The sequence below is a fragment of the Tursiops truncatus genome, chromosome 8 (assembly GCF_011762595.2).
Source record: "Tursiops truncatus isolate mTurTru1 chromosome 8, mTurTru1.mat.Y, whole genome shotgun sequence".
NCBI lineage: Eukaryota > Metazoa > Chordata > Mammalia > Artiodactyla > Delphinidae > Tursiops > Tursiops truncatus.
In genome coordinates, this window is record NC_047041.1 from 69956032 (window position 1) to 69983112 (window position 27081).

The following is a 27081-nucleotide window of genomic DNA, read 5'->3' on the forward strand; positions in this document are numbered from 1 at the left end:
CATGATGGAAAAGAATATAAAAAATGAATGTATATATGTGTGTAACTGAGTCACTTTGCTGTACAGCAGAAATTAGCACAACATTGTGAATCAACTATACTTCAATAAAAAAATAGAGAATAAAATAAAATGTCTTGGGAAAAAAATAAAATTTAAGAAGAAATCATATAGCACAGGGAACTCTACTTAATCCTTTGTAATGGCCTACATGGGAAAAGAATCTAAAAAAGAGTGGATATATGTACATGTATAACTAATTCACTTTGCTGTATACCTGAAACCAACACAACATTGTATATCAACTCCAATAAAAATTTAAAAAAAATAAAAAGAAATCAGAATAGAATAAAAGCATAGGTGTTCAACATTGAGCAGTGATAGACCACAGATTAAGCTCTTATGGATTTATTTTTCCTCTGGTTGAAAGAATTTATCTTGATCTTTGAAGCCATCAAGCATGAAGTGTGAAAGCAGACATCAATTGTTCAGATTTTGTACAGAGTGAATAACTGAGCAAATTTTTTCTCCAGCTTTCAGCACTAAAACAAATGCCTGCTGGAAACTACAAGCACCTGCTGGTAGTTTGTCACACTTTCAAAAGAAAATATTCCTAGCAATGTGATTATTTAAAAGGAAGAGTATACAGGCAGAAACTGCATGCAGGGAATTAAAATTATAGTGCCCAGCACCATGACAGCTTTCAACAAATGTTGATTGATGATGATGAAAATGATAGTAATCATAATAATGAGGTTGACACATGACATATGAACCACACGAACGAGCAAGAAGACGAGTCGTATGTCTGTAAATAACAGCTTGCAAAGCATCTTTGGAGCTTGTCTGAGGAAAAGGCCAAAGAGGTGGTTGTGTATGTTCCAGGTACTAAAACCACTGGCTTTGGGGCCAGCAAGAATTCTGATCCCCCACTATTAGATGTATGACTTTGAGCATGTTACTTAACATCTCTGAGCCTCAGTTTCTGCATTTGTAAAATGGGGATACTAGTACCTATTGCATAGTTGTTATGAGGATTAGATGAGGTTGTGTGACTGACTTATGATTATCAAAATTGTTTGGGGGCTTCCCTGGTGGCGCAGTGGTTGAGCGTCCGCCTGCCGATGCAGCGGACACGGGTTCGTGCTCCGGTCCGGGAAAATCCCACATGCCGCGGAGCGGCTGGGCCCGTGAGCCATGGCCGCTGAGCCTGCGCGTCCGGAGCCTGTGCTCTGCAACGGGAGAGGCCACAACAGTGAGAGGCCCGCGTACCGCAAAAAAAAAAAAAAAAAATTGTTTGAGAGTTACTAGGAGATGTCCCCCAAGCTTGAGAAAATGAGGCAAGTAGAACTGCTTTTCAGAAGTGGAAGAAGGAGACTGAAGTGTGCTTAGGCTGGCAATAATGTATTTGGAGAAACACTGAATTATTTAGAAGGGGAGAGTAAATATCCCAGGTTCTCCTGGTAACCTGATGAGGATCTAGCCTCCTGGGTTAAGTTTGCCGATAGGGAAGGAAATGAGCAGGCATTCAGCCTTCAAGTATGTAAACCCTGGGGCAGTGAGTCTCTCTGTGGATGGCTAGGTTAGCATTTGGCTCCTGTGAATTTTGGGGTGCCCAAGTCTGTCTCTCAGGCCCTGGACACTCTGAGGCCTTTCACAGGAAAGGACAGATCAAGCCAGACTCACCTTAGACAGTGTGCACACAAATCACCTACAGGTCTTACTAAAATGCAGATTCAGATTTGGTAGATCTGGGGTGGGGCCTGAGATGCTCCCAGGTGATGCTGAGTCTGCTGGTCCCTAGGTCGCACTTTGAATAACAGAGCCGCAGACAATGCATGCACCCCCACTTTCAGTTACCCCTCTACTTCCCACGAGGATTCATCAATAGTATTTATCATCCTCTCTTTCTTCCTGGGGTCATAAGTGTCCAACTAAGAACCTAACGCTTGCTGCCCAAGCACTCTACATCCGAGGACTAGAGCAAGTCTTTGACTTGCTTCCTTTGTTTTGTTCGTTCATACTTAGGGGTCAGCATGGGGCAATAATGGGTGTCTAAACCTTCCTCTCTCTAATCCAGGGCAGGTCCAGCAAGGGCACTGGCTAAGGCTGCTTAGCTGTATCCTGCCTGAGGTGGACTGAAGCTGAGAGAGAGAAAAGACTGATTGAACACGGGTCCTACAGGAAGCCCAAAGGCAAACCAGGGGAAGCTGAAGCAAAATTAGCTGGGTGAATGGGAAGAGCACCCGAGAGTGGGGTGAAGAGATGATGGTAGATGATTGTTTTGAGGCTAGGAGATCTCAGCTTATCTGGCAAACCGTGAACTTGCGGCTTGCATGATGGAATCCCTGTAACAGGCAAAGCTAAATTTGAATCAAGCCATATCCAGACTTGAGTTGTTAAAATAAGAAACAGGCATTGCAGGGCTTTTGAGAGTATCTTATTTTTGAAAATTTTGATTTGCTCATCTGAAAACTGAGAGAAATAAATGGGTCATAGATAAACCATAATGGAAAAGAATATAAAAAAAGAATGTGTATATGTGCATAACTGAGTCACTTTGCTGAACAGCAGAAATTAGCACAACATTGCAAATCAGCTATACTTCAATAAAAAAAAATATATAAATGGGTTATATAAAACTTAGGTATAGACAAGATTAAAACTCATCTATAATCTTTATTTACTTTTATTTTTTTAAATATTTATTTATTTATTGGCTGTGTTGGGTCTTTGTTGCTGCACTCAGGCTTTCTTTAGTTGCGGCGAGCTGGGGCTACTCTTCGTTGAGGTGCACGGGCTTCTCATTGCGGTGGCTTCTCGTTGCGGAGCATGGGCTCTAGGTGCACGGGCTTCAGTAGTTGTGGCACGTGGGCTCAGTAGTTGTGGCTCATGGGCTCTAGAGCGCAGGCTCAGTAGTTGTGGTGCACGAGCACTGTTGCTCTGCGGCACGTGGGATCTTCCTGGACCAGGGCTCGAACCTGTGTCCCCTGCATTGGCAGGCGGATTCCTAACCACTGCGCCACCAGGGAAGTCCAAAACTCATCTATAATCTTCAGATGAATGGTGTTACACAGGAATAAAGTGCAAGATGTCAGAGGAAAATTAATTACCACTGCATTAACTATCAAAAAACCTTCAAGTCTTTAAAACTTGTCCCTTTGTTTTTTTCTCTCACAAGGGAAATCCTGTTATAATTCTTCTGTCCAAATAAAGGCACTTTAATATCCCCTTTTTTTCTGCATGCTGTGTCTTGTTGAATTACAAAATTAGACATTTTTCATCTTTCAGAAACTTTTACTTAATTTTTTTGTATCCTACGAATAATGTTTTAAAGCTATGCAAAGTTTTAATTATTATAACCAAAAACATACGATAAAAGGTTGTAATCCTTCAAAGTACATCACAACAAATGCAAGAACTTTATTTCCTTCAAAGGGAACTGTCTAAATAAAGGAAGAAAACTGTGTTTTAAGCTAAGCATAATATTGTTTGCTGCTACATAATAACCAGTAGGCACACTATGGCTTGGGGTCTAGCAAATAACAGAGCACAATTCTTCATCACACAGTCTTGACTTTGATCTCAATTAGATTTCTGAACTTGGTAAGCCACTTTGTCAGTATTAGTCTCATTTTATCCTCTGTAAAATGAGAGATTAGACTAGTTGGTATCCAGTCCCAGTGCTCCACTGATTCAGCAGAAGCTTGCTTTTGATTGTGAGAGCATCAAAAAGCATTTGCTGTTTTCTTTACCATTGAAGGTTTTAGTAAGCGGGGAACCAGAGAGGTGAAGCAACTCACCCCCAGTGCTAAAAGGGAAGAGCTAGGATTAAACTCCAAAATGCCTGACTTCCAGCTCAGGATACTTTCTATAATGGCAAGCAACTTAAAATCTTTTTCAGAGATGAACTTCCCTGCTATTAAAATAAAAATGCACCAGGGAAAAAGAAAAACACAGAAGACGTTGGTCTAACATAATTTCCTCTAAGGAAGTGGTTATTTTTCTGGGTGGCTTAATATAAGACATAACTGACTGATTACGGTCGGACGTGTGGATGTGAATTATGCTAGAGAACCACATGAAAGCAGGTCAGGTTCTCATATACAGCCGAAATGGCTAGTTTCAAGATTACACAGTACTGATCCTCTTGGTCTGTGAGTGACCTGAAGGCAGAGGCCATGTCTGGTCCATCTGTGTGGTTAGCAAGGCAGGCATTCTGCATCTAGGAGATTCTCCCACTAGTTCAGGGCCGTGGGGGCAGGACTGGGGCAAAGGAGCAGATCTGCAGCATTAGGGAGAGGAACTGAAAGGAAAGGTTCTTTCAGGAGGACAAAGCATGCTACGGAAGGAGATCTTGCAATGGAACCGAACAAGAGTCTGTCCTCTGCACAAATACACGAGTAGGGATGTCAAGTGTCTTTGAAAAAATTTTCTCACAAACAGGGAATATAGAAGGGATGATGGTGAAAAAAAAATAAACCACATCCATTTTTTTGTAGATATACCTTGTCCCTCCCCGCTCCTTTTCCTCTGAGAAAGTTTTAACATTATCATGTACATAGCATTAGAGTACCTGAACATATTACTTGAAAATAGATAAACGAGATAGCAAATTATTCACATATCTTTATGTAATATTTATATAACACTGAATATGTGCTAGGCACTGTTATAAGTACTTTCCAAATAAATATTAGGTCATTTAATCCTTGTAACAACTCTATGAAATAACACTATTGAAATCCTCATTTTACAAATGAGGAAACTGGAGCACAGAGAAGATGAGTAACTTGCCCAAGGTCACACAGCTAGTAAGTGGTAAAGCCCAGGTAGTCTTCTCCCAAGTTCATGCTTTGCTTTATCTTTAAGAAAGGACTACAAACAAGCGGTGAGAGCGTGAAACCATGCAACTCTGATTGGGACTTGAACCCACATGTGTTGAAACAGGAGGGAAGGGGGTAGGGCACAATCTTTAAAAGAATGACATAACCCAAGGACACGACATAAAGTGATTAGAACCAAACAGGTCCAAGATGGCCTTCCACTAGACCTTTAGCCTCAGTATATGCTCATTGTAACACATCAGCAAGCTAAATGACACACCCACAGGTGCTGTAACAGTTCCAAGGCCGACCATAGAGGTCAAAAAGTGGGCAGGGGCACAATTCCTGGAAATCCCCACCCCTTCCTGAAATAGCTGGAATACTCCTCCCACTCATTAGCCTATGAAATTACCCACCTCTATAAAAACTGACAACCCCGTACACTGGTGCCTTTCTCACCTTCTGAGATGGCCCACACTCTGTCTGTGGAGTGTGTTTCTCCCAAGGCTGCTCTCGCCTTCTGAGCGGCCCACACTGTCTGTGGAGTGTGTTTCTCTCTAAATAAATCCACTTCTTATGTATCATTTTGTCACTCACTGAATTCTTTCTGTGATGAGACATCAAGAACCTGAGTTTCATTAAGTCCTGAAACCAGGTGTGTGATCTCAGTTGGAAGATTGTGGGTTTAGGCTGGGTTCGAGTCCTGGCATGTGGGTTCAAGTCCCAATCTGAGGTGCACGGTTTCAAAAGGGCCAGGTATATTACATTGCTGGAGAAGGAACCTCATGGGTGTCTTAAACCCAGCCACTTATTTTTTGGCTCCTATAGGTGAATGCTAAGTGGCAATAGAACTTTGCTGACACTGTGTGAAACTGAGCAGGACCCTGTGGGGCCCTCCTCAGTAGAAATCCTTTTGGATACAAATCCTTTCTGTGTTCCCCATTTCTTGTTTGTAGGAAAGAAGCTTCAGCCTCCTAGACCTTCCCTGAGTACCAACGGGTAGATTCAAACAGTTGCTTATTGGGGAAGAGAGGGAATGCAGACACAAAGGAGAAGCAGTCAGGAAACCATAGTGCAATAATAAAGCAGGGTCCTGGTTCTTCCTCAAGGAACATACATAACAGTATCTTTGAGTTCTTCTGTAGGAACTAAGGCCCCCACCCAGGTGGAGGATGCTAACTTCAGGCTGGGTATAATTCCTGGAGCATCACCCTGTTACCTCACCACCAACCAGTCAGAAGAAAATCTGCACACTGTGGAAGATAAAAGACTCTGACCCCCTCCCCAAATGATTAACTGTGATTAACTTCCCTTTTCTCCCTCTTAAGAAACTTTCACGGTCAAGCAGAATCTTGGGAGTTGGTTCTTGGATACAAGTCCTATTTCTCCCCATGTTGCTGGCCTCCTGAATAAAGCAATCTTCGCTTTCCAGTCAACACTGGTCTCTCGAGTATTGGCTTTTGAGTGGCAAACGGCCAAATCTGAGTTAGGTAATATATGTTTCTCTAGTTTCTTGTCATCACTACTAATTCTGTGCTTTTTTTGTTTGTTTGTTTCAGGATTGCTTATGGCTGGTAAGTTATTCCCCAAATTTTGTTAGTCATATTTGTTTCTCTACTTGTCCATCTTAAGACCGTGCAAACCAGGAAGGAGAACAGACTTTTACCTGGATGGGAAACAGCTCTTTGATATCCAAACTAGTAAGTTTTTGTGTTTCTGGTTTTACTCTTGACTTGCAGCTGAAATTGTAGATTTAAAGCTATAAATCTACATCTCTGTGTAATTTAGAAAGGCCTTTACCTCTCTGTGTATGAGTGTGAAACTGTAACTAAGCAAAGGGCTCATGGGCCAGCAGTACAGAAAGCCAAACTCTAGCAGTGGGAATTTGCAGCAAAGTAAGGATTTACTGCAGGGCAACAAGCAAGGGAGTGGGAGACTAGTCTCCACTCCAACTTGGTCTTTGAGTTACGAGTTTTTTCAAGGGGGAGAACAAAGAGGCTGGGGTCAATCATCTTCTTGTGACATTTCTTAATTGTAGTTTTGGGAATCAGGATGTCTCTGGTTTGTGATTCTCTGGCCAAGTGGTCCATGGCTCAGAGGCCTATTCGCTCATCTTGCCCTGGAGAAACCACCTGAGTTTGTTTAAGTTAATAATAATATCTACAACATCAATTTTAGTACATTAATGATGTTATCAACAACATCAGTTTTACTTATCTGACTCTGGTTGATTAGCGTTTAGTTAGCACAGGATTGAGGTCAGAGAAGAAAGGAAGGAAATAAAGTTTGGGATGGAAAGAAAATCGAAAATTGGGTAAAGGAACTCGGTTTTAGGGGGACTCAGTTGCAGAATGTCTACCTATCTCTAGATGATATTAATAAATTAGATTATACGGACTTTCCTAGTGGTGCAGTGGTTAAGAATCCGCCTGCCAATGTAGGGGACACGGGTTTGATCCTTGGTCCAGGAAGATCCCACATGCCACGGAGCAACTAAGCCCTTGTGCCACAACTACTGAGCCTGCGCTCTAGAGTCCGTGTGCCACAACTACTGAAGCCTGCATACCTAAAGCCCATGCTCTGCAACAAGAGAAGCCACCACAATGAGAAGCCCACGCACTGCCATGAAGAGTAGCCCCTGTTCGCCACAACTAGAGAAAGCCCGCATGCAGCAACGAAGACCCAATGCAGCCATAAATAAATAAATAACAATTTTAAAAATAAATAAATAAGATTATAAGGACTTCTAAATTAAAGGAGCTCTGCTCTGATTGGCTTATAGAGATAACTAAGCACACACGTAAATCAAATATTCCTAAAATTCTCTTAAAATAAGGAGACCAAGCATCTAATACTTTAAATGTGCTAAACTAAAAAAATTCTAACAGAATATATGGGGAGGCTCAAGAAAAATAGGGTTCTTCTAACAAGGTACAGATTCTTTGTGGCCTCCATTCCCTGTCTCTGGTGATAAGAACGTCCTTTTCTTCCAGGGGCAAAGAGGGCATCTTTCACATGGGAGTTTTACCTCTTGCTTTCAAGAAGAAAGGGGAGGTCAGAGTGCCCTTCTTGCATCTGCTGTTTTACAAGTGCCTTTAGCTCAAAATAATCAGTAGGCCAAATCAACATATTTTGAGGCGGCATGTTCTGAACCCCTTCAAGACTCATTTAACAATTTTGGTTTTGAGAAATAGCTATCTCTTCTCTGATTTATCAGTGTTAAGTATAATACAAATCTACATTTTGTTCTATTTGTATTTGTTTTTCCTAAACGTATGGAGGTTTACTGACCAAATAAGCTAACATTACTTCTACATAATGTTAATAAAGAAAAAAAGCAGACCCTGACATCCAGGAGCTGGCCTGGTGCTATCTTCTGCTGGGCCTTGGTGTTGCTATGAGCTGGCTTGTCACTCACAGCTAGGTCTTAATGTTCTCCTGTTGGACATGAACTATTTCACAGAACATCAACATCAGACAAGGCCACTCTGTGACCATGACAGATTATTACAAAAACGAGCTCACTCCAGTAATCATGTCTGAACATAGACAAAACAAGAACATTGTCCAAGCCATAAAATACCAAATATCTCTCTAGACCAGCTAGTATGTGACTCATACTGCTTTACCAATTATAGCTCTATGCTTGCATTAGTGTGCCTTCCCTATGAATAAGATGTATCGAGATAATCATAGACTGTCCCTGCTTTCGCCTAGAGTAAACCCTCTCTTCCTGTACCTTCTCCAAAATCACCCAACCAAACCCCTAGTTGTATAAGTCCTTTCTAACATCCTATTACTGAGCCACCCCACAGTTCCCTATGGTGTATGTTCTCTCCTGGTACAAAACCAAACTTGTTCAACTACAGGAGTGTTCCTGGTGGTCTTTGGCTGAAGGGCATTAACAATATTTAAGATTATGAAATGTAAATTTGTGCTCAACTAAATTGAATCACTATACTGACAACATTTTTATTTCAATAATAATTATATTTTGTAGTATGTATGTTTTGTAGTAACCTGAAGTTAATTTTCAAGTTCTTTAACTTAAAACATTGGACTGGGAATTCCCTGACAGTCCAGTGGTTAGGACTCTGTACTTCCACTGCAGGGCGGCATGGGTTCAATCCCTGGTCAGGGAACTAAGAGCCCACAAGCTGAGTGGCTTGGCCAAAAACAAAAACAAAAAACAAAAAAAACCCCAACATTGGACTGATATTAGGTTAATTACTAGATAATCATTGAATACCTAGATAACTTCTAAGTAATGTAGAATACTGTATTGTTGATTATTACTAAGCATAGTTTTAAGTATACATAGTTTTGCTTCTTACTTTTTTTTTTTTTTTTTTGCAGTACGCGGGCCTCTCACTGTTGTGGCCTCTCCCGTTGCGGAGCACAGGCTCCGATCGCGCAGGCTCAGCGGCCGTGGCTCACGGGCCCAGCCGCTCCGTGGCATGGGGGATCTTCCCGGACTGAGGCACAAACCCGTGTCCCCTGCATCGGCAGGCGGACTCTCAACCACTGCGCCACCAGGGAAGCCCATGTGCATTCTTTTTAAAAAAAAAAAAAAAATCTTTATTGTAGTATAATTGCTTCACAATACTATATTAGTTTCTGTTGTACACCAAAGTGAATCAGCCATATGCATACATATGTCCCCATATCCCCTCCCTCTTGAGCCTCCCTCGCATCCTCCCTATCCCCCCTCTGTAGGTCATTGCAAAGCACCGGACTTATCTCCCTGTGCTATACCGCTGCTTCCCACTAGCTATTTTACATTCAGTAGTGTATATATGTCGATGCTAGTCTCACTTTGCCCCAGCATCCCCCTCTCCTAACCATGTCCTCAAGTCCATTCTCTTCGTCTACGTCTTTATTCCTGCCCTGCCACTAGGTTCATCAGTACCATTTTTTTTTTTAGATCCCATTTATATGTGTTAGCATACAGTATTTGTTTTTCTCTTTCTGACTTACTTCACTCTGTATGACCGTCTCTAGGTCCATCCACCTCACTACAAATAACTCAATTTTGTTTCTTTTTATGGCTGAGTAATATTCCATTGTATATATGCCACATCTTTATCCATTCATCTGTCGATGGACATTTAGGTTGGTTCCATGTCCTGGCTACTGTAAATAGTGCTGCAATGACATTGTGGTACATGTCTCATTTTGAATTGTGGTTTTCTCAGGGTATATGCCCAGTAGTGGGATTGCTGGGTCATATGGTAGTTCTACTTTTAGTTTTTTAAGGAATCTCCATACTGTTCTCCATAGTGGCTGTATCAGTTTACATTCCCACCACCAGTGCAGGAGGGTTCCTTTTTCACCACACCCTTTCCAGCATTTATTGTTTCTAGATTTTTTGATGATGGCCATTCTGACCAGTGTGAGGTGATACCTCATTGTAGTTTTGATTTGCATTTCTCTAATAATTAGTGATGCTGAGCATCTTTTCATATGCCTCTTGGCCATCTGTATGTCTTCTTTGGTGAAATGTCTATTTAGGTCTTCTGCCTATTTTTTAATTGAATTGTTTGTTTTTTTGATATTGAGCTCCATGAGCTGTTTGTATATTTTGGAGATTAATCCTTTGTCTGTTGTTTTGTTTGCAAATATTTTCTCCCATTCTGAGGGTTGTCTTTTCGTCTTGCTTATGGTTTCCACTATGTATTCTAAATTCCCCTCACCCTCAGCTACTACCCCAGCAGATCTGCGTGGCTTACCTGATAGTGCAACTCAAACTTTTATGTCTGAGGGGTCTGAACCTATTGATAATCATACCCTTCTCAGTCCAGGTTTGCTACATGTAACCATTCATAGTTATAATGGATCAAAAGAATTCCAGGAGGTGCTCAAGTGGATAGAAGAGGCCTGATGTACTCAACTTGCCACAAAGTGGCTGACTGCTCTCTTGGAGGAATAATTTCATAAAAGCAAGCTGTTCAAGACAGAGTGAACTTCACTAAAGCACTCACCAATTTCATAGCTTCTTTTCAAACTCAGGTAGTATAAATCGAGGTGCTATGGTCTAAATGATCACTCCCCCCTCCAAAAATTCATATGTTAAAAACCTAACCCCCAAAGATGATAATATATTAAGAGATGGGAACTCTGGGAGTTGCTTAGAATGGGATAAGTGTGGAGTCTCTTATAAAAGTCTCTTATAAGTGTGGAGTCTCTTTTATAAGAGATCCCTGGCCCCTTCCACCATGTGAGGACACAGGGAGAAGGTGCCTGCTAATGAACCAGAAAGAGGGCCATCACCAGAAAGTGACCATGCTGGCACCTTGATCTTGGACTTTCCAGCCTCTAGAGCTGTGAGCAATAAATTTCTGTTGTTTGTAAGCTACCCAGTCTGTGGTATTTTGTTATAACAGCCAAATGCACAGGCAAATAAAATTAACTTTTAAGTTTTGCCTATCATTATGCTCTTTAATATTCTGGAACAAACTGACACTCTACTGAAGTTTAGGACAGTGGTTCTCTCTTGGATCCATGAGATCACAGCTATTTCATAATAATACTAAGATGTTATTTATGTTAACATCAATGGAGTCATCATTGCTAACTTTAAATAAATCAATAAAAAGGTCTTTAAATTTTCTTTGGTTCCACTTCCAATGTAAGTGTTAAGAAATCTGGAGATGAGAAAACCAGAGGATTTCTGCTTTAGGACAAAAGCTTTTTTTTTTTCCCTTGGGAAAAAAAAAAGACATACATAGTTTTATTTCTCTATGACTATTGCTCCTGGAATAGTCTCAGCCATTTATGTTGGACTACCTTTAACCAAAGCAACTAACTTCTGTTGTACAGAGAAGACTGGCGGATGGATAAATGAGAATTGCTTGTTGTACAGGAGCACGTTAGCAGACTAGCAAAGCTCATGAACACATATACTACACCTTCTACAGCCACATACATCTCTTTCAGCTTCTTAAAGTGGCAAAGAGAACATGTTTATTACCATGACCCAAGTTATAGCCTCTCTATAACACATAAAAGTAAGAAGCAGGGCTTCCCTGGTGGCGCAGTGGTTGAGAGTCCGCCTGCCGATGCAGGGGACACGGGTTCGTGCCCCGGTCCGGAATATCCCACATGCCACGGAGTAGCTGGGCCCGTAAGCCATGGCCGCTGGGCCTGTGCGTCCAGAGCCTGTGCTCCGCAACGGGAGAGGCCACAACAGTGAGAGGCCCGCTTACCGCAAAAAAAAAAAAAAAAAAAAGAATGCATAGTGGAGGAAGGAGAGGATGAGTACTAAATGAAGCCTTCAGATCAAATGCAGCAATAGATGCTGTAGCTCTTCCAACACACCTCCCTCAGGAAGCAAGTTTCCCCTCAGAAAGAGAGGCCCATGGGCAGCATGGAGGAGGTGCCCCCTGTACAGTACAGAGAAGTAGGTCTGCATGGCACAATAGGTGGACTATGGCAGCTATGAGCTCTCAGGTCTCTGACTCCAGGGACCATAACTGACTGTAGGCCTCTGCTGTTGTGCTTGGAAATTCATCCTTATGTTTGTGCCAAGGCCATGCTTCCCTAGCCAGTGACTGAGCACAGCAAGTATACTAAGGTAGGCCCCTTCCTAGGAGACTTGTTGCTCTTCTTATGGAGACTTCAGCTGGAAGGCTACCTGATGGCCTGGAAAAGTTTTCTTAGAACTGCATGGCTGTCTAAGCATTCCCCCCTTCCTCCCTTCTTCCCTTTATCCCTCCCTCCCTCCCTCCCTCCTGTCCTTCCTTCCTCCTTCCCTCCCTCCCTCTCTCCTTTCCTTCTTTCCTTCCTTCTTCCCTTCTTTCCTCCCTTCTTCCCTTCTTTCTTCCCTTCCTTCCTTCCTTCTCTCCTTCACTCAGGGTCAGAGCTGTACTGCAGTCTGACAGATCTCCCAGCCTTCTCTGGCTCCCTACCCATTTTCTCTCTCAAAGACATTTCCCTTAATAAATTCCTTGCACATTTAATCCTGTCTTGATGTCTGCTTTTCAGAGGACCCAGGAAATGCACTAACTACCAATCAGCCATCCATTCATCTATTTGTATAGAACCCTGAGTTTATTCTGATTCCCTCAATTTCACTCTATTACCATAGGGTTCATTCTAGCCTTCTTCCTTTCCATATTTGAACTCATTTCTGACAGTGAGAAATCTAGAAATTATTCACATATGTTTACTAAGTTTCTCTGTCTTAGAATGCACAAAAGGTAGTTTCAGAATTACTAACTTGGGCTTCCCTGGTGGCGCAGTGGTTGAGAGTCCACCTGCCGATGCAGGAGACACGGGTTCATGCCCCGGTCCGGGAAGATCCCACATGCCGCGGAGCGGCTGGGCCCGTGAGCCATGGTTGCTGAGCCTGCGCGTCCGGAGCCTGTGCTCCGCAATGGGAGAGGCCACAACAGTGAGAGGCCCGCGTACTGCAAAAAACAAAAACAAAAACAGAATTACTAACTTGCTCCATGGCAAAAAGCAAACTAACAAACTAGAGTTTAAAACTTGCTTACAGATATTTTGGATTTAACACCAAATGCAAAGGCAATAAGCACAAAAGTAAACAAGTGGGACTACATCAAACTAAAAAGCTTCTGCACAGAAAACAAAACCATCAACAAAATGAAAAGGCAACCTATGGAGTAGGAGAAAATATTTGCAAATCATATATCTGATAAGGGGTTAATATTGAAAAAATATAAGGAACTCATCAAACTCAATAGCAAAAAACCAAATAACCCAATTAAAAAATGGGCAAAGGGGCAAACTATTATATATAGAATGGATAAAAAACAAGGTCCTACTGTACAGCATACGGAACTGTATTCAATATCCTGTGATAAACCATAATGGAAAAGAATACAGAAAAGAATGTATATATATGTATAACTGTCACTTTGCTGTACAGCAGAAATTAATACAACATTGTAAATCAACCATACTTCAATAAAATAATGGGCAAAGGTTCTGAATAGATATTTCTCCAAAGAAAACATACAAATGACCAACAGGTACGTGAAAAGGTGCTCAGCGTTATTAATCATCAGAGAAATGCAAATCAAAACCACAATGAGATATCAACTCATACCTGTTATTTAGTTCATGATTTCAGTTATGGGCTAATTCCATTGCCAAGGAAAGTGCCAGACTGATCCATAGCCTAAACTGGAACCCATACCCAAGATTAGACCTGCTGACCAATCCTATTTCAGTATATGTGCTGCCAGAGCAAGCACTGACCAATCCTAGCATATCGGTTCAGAAACCAGTTTACAATCCAGCCAGAATCCCAGCCAGTACCATCTCAGTATAATGTTGTACCCAGAGTTGTGTCGACACAGATAGACAAACATGTCCTCAGCTAAGAGATCAGTCCAACTTAGAACATAGTGGACTGTGCCAGTCCACCTTGACGTAGAAACCAAACAACTCCTGACTAACCCAGATTAGGGCCAAGGCCTGGTTTCTGATGGCCCAGAACCCAAAATATGCTGGCTCATTCCCAGACCCATTCATTCATTAATTTATTCAACAAGGCTTTAGTGCAGGCCTACTAGGCTTCAGGCACTGTGGTAAGTGTTCACACTTATCTGGGCATGGGAGGATTCCAGAGAGGCTTGCATCAATCACCCTAGTGGTGTAAATGCAGGGTCCAGCTCCTCTTCCTGTTGTGGTCAACACTTCCAGACTAGTGTCACCAGATAAATTTTCACAGATTTTTCTCATGACATCATATTCTGCTTAATCCCCTTATGGCAATTTTTAAGAAATGATTATTTATTTATTTGGTTGCACCAGGTCTTAGTCGTGGCAGACAGTCTTCTTAGTTGCGGCAGGCAGGCTTCTTAGTTGCGGCTCGCTGGCTCCTTAGTTGTGGCATGAGAACTCTTAGTTGCAGCACGCATGTGGGATCTAGTTCCCTGACCAGGGATCGAACCCGGGCCTCCTGCATTGGGCGCACGGAGTCTTAACCACTGCGCCACCAGGGAAGTACCCCCCCATAACCTTTTGACCTAGTAGATTTCTATACTTGCTTATGACCATTCATTCAACACATTTATTAAATGTCTTTAGATTGCTAGGCCCTGGAGAAACGAAAATACTGCCTTTAAGTAAGTCACCGTCTTTAATTCTACCCAAGGAGATTAATAAATTAAAAAAAACTACTGCAGTTCTAAAATAAAGGTATAAGTTCTTTAATAAAGGTATCTTCAAAATTCTATGAGAGCCTAATAAACGAGTTGTTTCTTTTCTTTCTTTTTTTTTTTTGGCCATGCCACGCGGCATGTGGGATCTTAATTCCCTGACCAGGGATTGAACCTGTGATCCCCCTTCATTGGAAGCATGGAGTCTTAACTGCTGCACCACCGTGGAAGTCCCAGAGTTTTTTTTTTAATGCTAGGAAGGTATAGTTAGAGAAAGTGATTTCTCTACTGTTCTTTGAAAAATGACTAGTTTAGTGAGAGAGAAAAACATTACAAGAAAAGAAGCAGTCTGTGCCAAGGCATGCAGGCAGTGAGGAGAATAGGATGCCCCAAGGACAAACAGTTGGTGATGCTATGGAATGTCTTATTCTTTGGAGACATGATGGTTTATACCACTTAGGGATAATGAGATTTGTTCTAAACTTGACCCATGGATGTTTGACACAAAGGACACTCGACAATATACAAATATATAATAAAAATTATGTCAACATTAGTGAATTTGGGAGGAAAGTATCTTATGAATTAAATTCCATCGATCCAGTTTAATTCCTTGATTAATACATAGACTGCATAATGGAGGCAAAATCCTCTGAGGTCAGAGTGGCAGGATCAGAAAGAATATTATTGGGATTAAAAGGGCAGGATATAAACATCCTGCTGCTTCTACTCTTGTCACAATGAATTTTCCAAGGTCTCTATACCTTATGTCATAGATTACCTTCCCCTCCTACAACATTGACTCACCTCTTTGTTATATGGAATTCCCCAAACTAGTGTCACAAACTTAAAAGCCTACAAGTGCTAGGTGGATAATATGAGTAAAGCTGGCTACGTGGGATTGTAAACTAATAAGTATCTGCCTTGTCCAAAGAGGGAAGCTGTTACTTTGCTCCAGCCAGTTGTTGCCATGTAGGAATACAGGCTAAGGACTGTCAGAACTCCAATATTTTCAAGAGAGAAGCCAGAAATCCTGATTTTTATTATGGGAACTTGTGACTTGGTAACTAGTTGGAAAAAACCCCAACCCTATAAGCAGGTCAAACAACATGTCTATGGGTCTGATTCTACCCCTGGGCACCAGTTGGTTAACTTTTTTAGTTTTCTATGATATCATACTTAAAGGAATGAAGGACTGTTCCATCTCCTGACATTACTGGATTCCCAAATAAGGACTCAACCTCTTTCTCTTGTGAAGAACTATTTTGTACCACCCTCTAGTAATTGCAGTTTGCCCATTCCTTTAAGCATCAAGTTTTATGCTTAAAACCTCTCTTGTGATAACGTGAACTATACCAACAATCTTCCCCTCCATTCTTGAATTTCCCTGGCCACACCCTACCCTTTATGACCTCATGAATTGCCCTACCACCTTGGAATGACAACCCATGCCTCCATACCATTGCAATCATTTGCCTATTTCTTTGTATCATGCCCCATGATATCATGTATTAACCTCATTCAGGACTGCAACATAGGATGAGAAGTGGGAAGATAAAATCTGTATGGCATCACAAAAGCATGAGGTTGCTTGGGAAACTTCATGATGTCATAAGAAAATTTCTACATTAAAAGGATCATAGGGACTTCCCTGGTGGCGCAGTGGTTAAGAGTCCGCCTGCCAATGCAGGGGACATGGGTTCGAGCCTTGGTTTGGGAGGATCCCACATGCTACGGAGCAACTAAGCCTGTGTGCCACAACTACTGAGCCTCCGCTCTAGAGCCCGTGAGCCACAACTACTGAGCCCGGGTGCCACAACTACTGAAGCCCGCGCGCCTAGAGCCCATGCTCTGCAACAAGAGAAGCCGTGACAATGAGAAGCCCACACACCGCGACAAAGAGTAGCCCCCGCTCACCACAACTAGAGAAAGCCCGCACACAGAAACAAAGACCCAACAGAGCCAAAAATAAATAAATAAATAAAAAATAAAATAAAATAAAATGGGCAAAGGCCTTGAATAAACATCTCTCTAAAAAAAAAAAAGGATCATAGAAGTTAGAGAAGGATGTGTAAATACTGTGATTTAGATCTCGTTAGAGTGAGTAAAAAGTATAAATTCAGTTTTCCAAGTATTTCAGGCAAACATCTATCATAGTGAAGTTTTATAGGAGATCTCTAAAGAGATTCTGCTTTCTGGATATACTGTTTATTCTTTAGGGAGAGTGAGAGGTTATCTTTTTTTTAACTTCATAAAGTGAAAATCTAGTGATTGGGAATAAGATTTATATAACTACAGTCATTGCACATTATAAGGTTTTTTGCTGAACAGAAACAAAAATTATGAATGTAGCACACAATATTTATTTGATAACATTCCTTACGGCAGCATGACTGAATTTTTTTCTCACTAAATTCTTGTAATCTATGGAACACATACTTCATACTACTTTGTTTCTAGTTTCTTCTTTTTTTTTTTTTTAGGATTCCTAAGTGGGAGTAAAATTATCATTCTTAGGATGCTATAAAACTTTTTGGGTAGAGATAGTCTCATTTTTAAAGTATGGGACTCTTTAAATTATTGTCATTGTAACATGGATCTAGATATTGATTTACTGTCTATTGATTTACTCTTATTAATATTTGTCTCCTATGCGATGATCACTAATATCAGCAGGCAGAGGACACAATTTCCATTCTCCTTATAAAGGAAAAAAAAGATAAAAACAAGAATCAAATCCCTTTGTCAAAATACTGAGAAAAAACATCCCCAACAACATGAATACCTAAGATAATTAGGTGATTGTCCTTTCATTCACTCATTCATTCAACAAATATTTATTGATTGCCTACTATATGTATCAGACACTGTGCTAGGCTCTGGGTAAATGGTGAAAAACAAATCAAATATGGTCTATACTCTCATGGATCTTCTGGTCTAGTGAAAGAGACAGACAAAAAACAATTAAGGAAAGAAGTGCATATATATGTATACCTATATATGTAAATGAATTTCACATATATGTAAATGTATATATACATATTATTATGGAGAATAATGGGAAGGAGGAGAGGAAAATTACTTTAGGTTGAGTAGTCAGAGTGGGTTTTTCTGAGGCAATGGCAAGCTGAGTACAAGTGAAGAAGGATCCGGCCATGTAAAATGTAGGGGAAATAGTGGTCTACCGAAGTGGGTATACTTGAGCAAAGGCCTTAGCTGGGAATGGTTTCTAAGAACAACAACAATAAAAAATCAACATGGCTAGAGCAGAAGCAAAAAGAACTACAAGTCTGCAACCTGTGGAACAAAAACCGCATCCACAGAAAGACAGACAAAATGAAAAGGCAGAGGACTATATACCAGATGAAGGAACAAGATAAAACCCCAGAAAAACAACTAAATGAAGTGGAGATAGGCAACCACCCAGAAAAAGAATTCAGAATAATGATAATGAAGATGATCCAGGTCCTTGGAAAAAGAACAGAGGCAAAGATTGAGAAGATGCAAGGAATGTTTAACAAAGACCTAGAAGAATTAAAGAACAAACACCTAGAAGAATTAAAGAACAAACAGACATGAACAATATAATAACTGAAATGAAAAATACACTGGAAGGAATCAATATCAGAATAACTGCGGCAGAAGAAAGGATAAGTGACCTGGAAGACAGAATGATGGAATTCACTGCCATGGAACAGAATAAAGAAAAAAGAATGAAAAGAAATGAAAACAGTCTGAGACCTCTGGGACAACATTAAATGCAACAATATTCACATTATAGGGGTCCTAGAAGGAGAAGAGAGAGAGAAAGGACTGAGAAAATACTTGAAGAGATGACAGTCAAAAACTTCCCTAACATGGGAAAGGAAATAGCCACCCAAGTTAAGGAAGCACAGAGAGTCCCAGGCAAGATAAGCCCAAGGAGAAACACGCTGAGACACATAGTAATCAAACTGACAAAAATTAAGGACAAAGAAAATTATTGAAAGCAACAAGGGAAAAATGACAAATAACATACAAGGGAACTTCCATAAGGTTAACGGCTGATTTCTCAGCAGAAACTCTACAAGCCAGAAGGGACTGGCATGATATACTTAAAGTGATGAAAGGGAAGAAACTACAACCAAGATTACTCTACCTGGCAAGGAACTCATTCAGATTCGATGGAGAAATTAAAAGCTTTACAGACAAGCAAAAGCTAAGAGAATTCAGGACCACCAAACCACCTCTACAACAAATGCTAAGGGAACTTCTCAAAGTGGGAAACACAAGAGAAGAAAAGGACCTACAAAAAAAAAAACAATTAAGAAAATGGTAATAGGAACATACATATTGATAATCACCTTAAATGTGAATGGATTAAATGCTCCAACCAAAAGACACAGTCTCACTGAATGGATACAAAAACAAGACCCATATATGTGCTGTCTACAAGAGACCCACTTAAGAACTAGGGACACATACAGACTGAAAGTGAGGGGATGGAAAATGATATTCCATGCAAATGGAAATCAAAAGAAACCTGGAGTAGCAATACACATATCAGATAAAATAGACTTTAAAATAAAGACTATTACAAGAGAAAAAGAAGGACACTACATAATGATCAAAGGATCAATCCAAGAAGAATATATAACAATTATAAATATATATGCACCCAACATAGGAGCACCTCAATACATAAGGCAACTGCTAACAGCTCTAAAAGAGGAAATCGACAGTAACACAATAATAGTGGGGGACTTTAACACCTCACCTACACCAATGGACATATCATCCAGACTGAAAATTAATAAGGAAAAACAAGCTTTAAATGACACAATAGATAGATTTAATTGATATTTATAGGACATTCCATCCAAAACCAGCAGATTACATTTTCTTCTCAAGTGCACATGGAACATTCTCCAGGATAGATCATATCTTGGGTCACAAATCAAGCCTCAGAAAATTTAAGAAAATTGAAATCATATCAAGCATCTTTTCTGACCACAGCGCTATGAGATTAGAAATAAACTACAGGGCAAACAACGTAAAAAACACAAACACATGAGGCTAAAAAATACACTACTTAATAACCAAGAGATCACTGAAGAAATCAAAGAGGAAATCAAACAACACCTAGAGACAAATGACAACAAAAACACGATGATCCAAAACCTATGGGATGCAGCAAAAGCAGTTCTAAGAGGGAAATTTATAGCAATACAAGCCTACCTCAAGAAATAAGAAAAATCTCAAATAAACAATCTAACCTTACACCTAAAGGAACTAGAGAAAGAAAAACAAACAAAACCCAAAGTTAGTAGAAGGAAAGAAATCATAAAGATCAGAGCAGAAATAAATGAAATAGAAACAAAGAAAACAATAGCAAAAATCAATAAAACTAAAAGCTGGTTCTTTGAGAAGATAAACAAAACTGATAACCCTTTAGCCAGACTCATCAAGAAAAAAGAGGGAGAGGACTCAAATCAATAAGATTAGAAATGAAAAAGAAGTTACAATGGACACTGCAGAAATACAAAGCATCATAAGAGACTACTACAAGCAACTCTATGCCAATGAAATGGACAACCTGGAAGAAACGGACAAATTCTTAGAAAGGTATAACCTTGCAAGACTGAACCAGGAAGAAACAGAAAATATGAACAGACCAATCACAAGTAATGAAATTGAAAGTGTGATTAAAAATCTTCCAAAAAACAAAAGTCCAAGACCACCATCACCCTGATACCCAAACCAGACAAAGATACTACAAAAAAAGAAAATTACAGATCAATATCACTGATTACTATAGATGCAAAAATCCTCAGCAAAATATAGCAAACAGAATCCAACAACACATTAAAAGGATCATACACCATGATCAAGTGGGATTTATCCCAGGGATGCAAGGATTCTTCACTATATGCAAGTCAATCAATGTGATACACCATATTAGCATATTGAAGTATAAAAACCATATGATCATCTCAATAGATGCAGAAAAAGCTTTTGACAAAATTCAACACCCATTTATGATAAAAACTCTCCAGAAAATGGGCATTAAAGGAACCTAACTCAACATAATAAAGGCCATATATGACAAACCCACAGCAAACATCATTCTCAATGGTGAAAATCTGAGAGCATTTCCTCTAAGATTAGGAAAAAGACAAGGATGTCCACTCTCACCACTATTATGAAACATAGTTTTGGAAGTCCTAGTCACAGCAATCAGAGAAGAAAAAGAAATAAAAGGAATACAAATTGGAAAAGAAGACATAAAACTGTCACTGTTTGCAGATGACATGATACTATACACAGAAAATCCTAAAGATGCCACCAGAAAACTACTAGAGCTAATCAATGAATTTGGTAAAGTTGCAGGATACAAAATTAATGCACAGAAGTCTCTTGCATTCCTATACACTAAGAACGAAAGATCAGAAAGAGAAATTAAGGAAACAATCCCATTCACCACTGCAACAAAAAGAATAAAATACCTAGGAATAAACCTACCTAAGGAGGTAAAAGACCTGTACTCAGAAAACCATAAGACACTGATGAAATAAATCAAAGATGACACAAACAGTTGGAGAGATATACCATGTTCTTGGATTGGAAGAATCAATACTGTGAAAATGACTATACTACCCAAAGCAATCTACAGATTCAATGCAATCCATATCAAATTACCAATGGCAATTTTTACAGAACTAGGACAAAAAATCTTAAAATTTGTATGGAGACACAAAAGACCCCTAATAGCCAAAGCAATCTTGAGGGAAAAAAACGGAGCTGGAGGAATCAGGCTCCCTGACTTCAAACTATACTACAAAGTTACAGTAATCAAGACAATATGGTACTGACACAAAAGCAGAAATATAGATGAATGGAACAGGATAGAAAGCCCAGAGATAAACCCACGTACCTATGGTCAACTAATCTATGACAAAGGAGGCAAGGATATACAATGGAGAAAAGACAGTCTCTTAATAAGTAGTACTGGGAAAACTGGATAGCTACATGTAAAAGAATGAAATTAGAACATTCCCTAACACCATACACAAAAATAAACTCAAAATGGATTAAAGACCTAAATGTAAGACAGGACACTATAAAACTCTTAAAGGAAAGCATAGGAAGAACACTCTTTGACATAAATCACAGCAAGATCTTTTTTGACCCACCTGCTAGTAATGGAAATAAAACCAAAAATAAACAAATGGGACCTAATGAAACTTAAAAGCTTTTTCACAGCAAAGGAAACTATAAACAAGATGAAAAGACAACCCTCAGAATGGGAGAAAATATTTGCAAACGAATCGACGGACAAAGGATTAATCTCGAAAATATATAAACAGCTCATTTAGCTCAATATTAAAAAAACAAACAACCCAATTCAAAAATGGGCAGAAGACCTAAATAGACGTTTCTCCAAAGAAGACATACAGATGGCCAAGAAGCACATGAAAAGCTGCTCAACATCATTAATTATTAGAGAAATGCAAATCAAAACTACAATGAGGTATCACCTCACACCAGTTAGAATGGGCATTATCAGAAAATCTACAAACAACAAATGCTGGGGAGGGTGTGGAGAAAAGGGAACCCTCCCGTACTGTTGGTGGGAATGTAAACTGATACAGCCACTATGGAGAACAGTATGGAGGTTCCTTAAAAAACTAAAAATAGAATTATAGTATGACCCAGCAATCCCACTACTGGGCATATACCCAGAGAAAACCGTAACTCAAAAAGACACATGCACCCAAATGTTCATTGCCTCACTATTTACAATAGCCAGGTCATGAAAGCAACTTAAATGCCCACTGACAGACAAATGGATAAAGAAGATGTGGTACATACATACAATGGAATATTACTCAGCCATAAAAAGGAACGGAATCAGGTCATTTGTAGAGTCGTGGATGGACCTAGAGACTGTCACACAGAGTGAAGTACGTCAGAAAGAAAAACAATTATCATATATTAACACATATATGTGGAATCTAGAAAAATGGTGCAGATGATCAGTTTGCAAGGCAGAAATAATAGACACAGATGTAGAGAACAAACATATGGACACCGAGGGAAAGTGGGGTGGGGGTGTGGTGGTGGGATGAATTGGGAGATTGGGATTGACATATGTATACTAATATGTATAAAATAGATAAGTAATAGGAGCCTGCTGTATAAAAAATAAATAAAATTCAAAAATCAAACAAAAAAATCAACATGGCTAGAGTATAGTGATTGAGAAGGATGGTAGTGAGAAATAAGGTTGAATGGAGAGCTAGGAGACCTCATGAAGAAGCTTGATAGATAGAGCAAGGAGTTTGGAATAGAAGCCATTGTTTTCAAGTAGAGCAGTGCTATGTTTTAAAGATCACCCCAACTGCTGTGTGGAGAATGGAATATAGGTGATCAGAGTGGGTGTAGGACACTACTTTAGAGGCTATCTGCAGTATTCCAGTGAGAAATGATGACTTGGACTGGGTTGGTAGCAGCAGAGAGAGAAGTAGATTATGTATTTTGGAGTAGAGTCAACAGAACTTGCTGATGAATTAGATATGTAATATGAAGGAACATTAAGAATCAGGAATGACTCATAGGGTTTGGCTTGAACAACAGGTGCATTCCATTTACTGAAATGAAAAAGATAGAGTGCTAATAGGTTCTCTGGGAAGCAGATGCTGACACAGAGTTAGGTGTGCAAAAAGTTTCTCAGGGAATAACACTTGTAAAAGGAAAAGAGGCAGAAGCATAGTTGTATAGAGAGAGGTTGCAAGCATGATGCAAACCTGACAAAGTCTCTGCCAGCCCAGTGGGGAGTACCAGAGCACAGACTGCTAGTTAGTAGAGTTCTGTGTTGGACTAGGTCCTTGTACTACCACCTTGCTCATTCATTGGCTGGGAGCCTCCCCAAGAACAGTATGCCGTTAGTTATACCCCAAGAAGAGTGTAACTGGCTCTAAAGGTGAGGTGGACCCTGAAACAGGTAAGAGCTGGAATCTGTCAGTTAACCACATTCGTCACAGATGGGCAGGCAGTTCTTCCTTGAAGGGGAATGTAAGTAAGCACATCTCCATGTCCACCACAGGGAACAACAGGTAGGAAAAGATAAAGAATTTAGTTTTCGATAGGAGCGGGGCTAAGACAGTTAATTAGATCATTCATTCATCAAATATTTATTGAGCTTCTATAATAGACCATTCAAATGGAAATGTCAGGTGCATAGTTGGTAGCGAGTTCACAAGAGATGTTTGGGCCTGAGATACTTGAGAATTAGCGTATATATGATATTTAAGGTCACAGATTGGCTGGCATCACCTACTAAGAGACAAAATGGTTTTTAACCCTGAGAAATATCACTTCTCTAGGGACTGTTTGGAGGCAATTTGGGTCGTCACACTGACTAAGGGGACAAGGGGGACACTACTGGCATTTAGTGGGTAGGGTCTAGGATTGTAAAACATCCTGAAATACATGGGAAATTCTACTTAGTGAAGAAGTGTCCAACATAAAATGCCAATAGAGCCTGGGTGGAAAAATTGGCTGTAGACAGAGAAGTGGTCCCAGAACCAAGCCTTGGGACATTCCAACTCTAAGAAGTTGGGTAATGGAGAAGAAGCTGGCAAAGGAGACCAAAAAAGGAGTACCTAGAAAGGTAGAAGGAAAACTAGAAGTGAGTGGTGTCAGATGCCAAGAGTGCAGAGTGTTTCAAGGAGAGAGGCAGGTCAGCAGCAAAGAATGTTGCTGAGCAGTTGAATACGATGAGGACAGAAAAGTGTCCACTCAAAGGAGAGCTTAATACTGTAAGAGCCATCTCAGAGGAGTGGTGGAGATGGAAGCCAGATGGGCACAAGCTGAGAGTAAAGGGAGGGGAGCAAGCAGAGAAAGGAAATTTTTAAAGGAATTTGAATAAACAATAAGCAGAGAAACAAGACGGAGGATGATTTGGGGTCAAGGGAAGGATTTTATTTCAAATATTTTATTATCAAAGTTTTAAACATGCCGGAAGTTGAAAGAATATTACAGTAAATCTCACTAAGTTCTATCATTAACATTTTACTATGCTTGCTTTATCATATATAATATTTTTTATGTGGACTATTTTTAAAGTCTTTATTGAATTTGTTGCAATATTGCTTCTGTTTTATGTTTTGGTGTTTTGGCCGTGAGGCATATGGGATCTTAGCTCCCTGACCAGGGATCGAACCCACACCGCCTGCGTTGGAAGGCAAGGACTGCCAGGGACGTCCCTATCATATCTTTTTATATATCCATAAGGAAGGAATTTCTAAATATGAAAAACACTCCTATTGTATGCCTACAGTGTGATTCAACAGGTACGGAAGATTAATGAAAAAAGAAAGAAAGGGAATAACCAAGTGAGAAATGAAGCCCTTGAGAACTGAGGGAGGGGAACAGGATTCAGAGTACAGGTAAAGGGATTGCCTTTTGTTGTTACAGAGGGAAAAAAGAGCAAATGGTTACAGAATCATGGTGGTTTGTGGATTTAACTCAAAATGGATTAAAGACATGAATATAAGACCTGAAACCATAAAACTCCTAGAAGAACTTCAACATAGGTGGTAAGTTCCTGAACATCAATCTTGTTGATGATTTTTTTGGATTTGACACCAAAAGCAAAGGTAATAAAAGCAAAAATAAACAAGAGGGACTACATCAAATTAAAAAGCTTTTGCACTGCAAAGTAAAACATCAACAAAATGAAAAGGCAACCTATGGAATGGGGGAAAATATCTGCCAATCCTATATCTGATTAGGGGTTAATATCCAAAAATAAAAAGAACTCATACAACTCAATAACAAAAAACCAAATAATCCAATTTAAAAATGGGCAAAGGACTGGAATAAACATTTTTCCAAAGAAGATATTCAAATGGCCAACAGGTACATGAAAAGGTGCTCTACATCACTAATCTTCAGGGAAATGCAAATCAAAACCATAATGAGATATCACCTCACACCTGTGAGAATGGCTGTTACCAAAAAGACAAGAAATAAGTGTTGGTTCAGTATCCTATGATAAACCATAATGGAAAAGGATATATATATATACATAAAAGAATGTATATGTATGGGTAACTGAATCACTTTGCTGTACAGCAGAAATGAACGCAACATTGTAAATCAACTGTACTTCAATAAAAAATAAAAAAGAAATGTGTGGATATGGATGTGGAAAAAAGGGAACCCTAGTGCACCATTGGTGGGAATGTAAGTTCATACAGCCACTATGGAACACGGTATGGAGTTTCCTCAAAAAATTAAAAATAGAATTACCATATGATCCAGCAATTCCACTGCTGGATATTTATCCAAAGGAAATGAAAATCCTAACTTGAAAAGATACCTGCATCCCTGTGTTCACTGCAGCATTATTTACAATAACCATGACATAGAAGCAACCTAAGTGTCCATCAGTGAATGAATGGATAATGAAAATGTGATATATATCTATATCACATTTTCATAATATATACATAATTATATATATATATATGCATATGCAAGATGGAATCTCCACCACTCCTCTGAGATGGCTTTTACAGTATTAAGCTCTCCTTTGAGTGGACACTTTTCTGTCCTCATCTTATTCAACTGCTCAGCAGCATTCTTTGCTGCTGACCTGTCTCTCTCCTTGAAAGACTTTGCACTCTTGGCGCATATATATATATATATATATATATATATATATATATATATATGAATATTATTTAGCCATTAGAAAAAGAAGAAAGTCCTGCCATTTGTGACAACACGGATGAATGCTGATGGCATTATGCTAAGTGAAATAAGTCAGAGAAAGACAAATACCATGTGATCTCACTATATATGGAATCTAAAAAACAAAAATAAAAACATGAACTCATAGATACAGAGAACAGATTGGTGGTTGCCAGAGGCAGTGGGTGGACAGTGGGTGAAATGGGTGAAGGTGGTCAAAAGGTACAAACTTCCAATTATAAAATAAATGATCCTAGGGATGTAAAGTACAGCATGGTGACTATATGGTTTATTATATTTTAATTTAATTAAAACAATTTTTAAATTGTGGTATAGTTGATTTACAATGTTGTGTTAGTTTCACATGTACAGCAAAGTGAATCTGTTATACA

The 27081-nt window shown here is 39.6% G+C and overlaps 1 protein-coding gene across 5 annotated transcripts in view; it reads right to left on the bottom strand.

The window, feature by feature from the left end:
- LOC141279368 (uncharacterized) overlaps positions 1 to 27081 on the bottom strand; it is a 55920-nt gene that overhangs the window by 23340 nt on the left and 5499 nt on the right. For all 5 annotated transcript variants that reach the window (XR_012333479.1, XR_012333481.1, XR_012333480.1 and 2 more), the window contains exon 3: positions 13042 to 13231. Coding sequence is in view for 1 of the 5 variants with exons in the window: in XM_073808650.1 (XP_073664751.1) it covers positions 13042 to 13231 (190 nt within the window). In the remaining 4 variants the exon portion in view is untranslated. The remainder of the gene's footprint in view (positions 1 to 13041; positions 13232 to 27081) is intronic.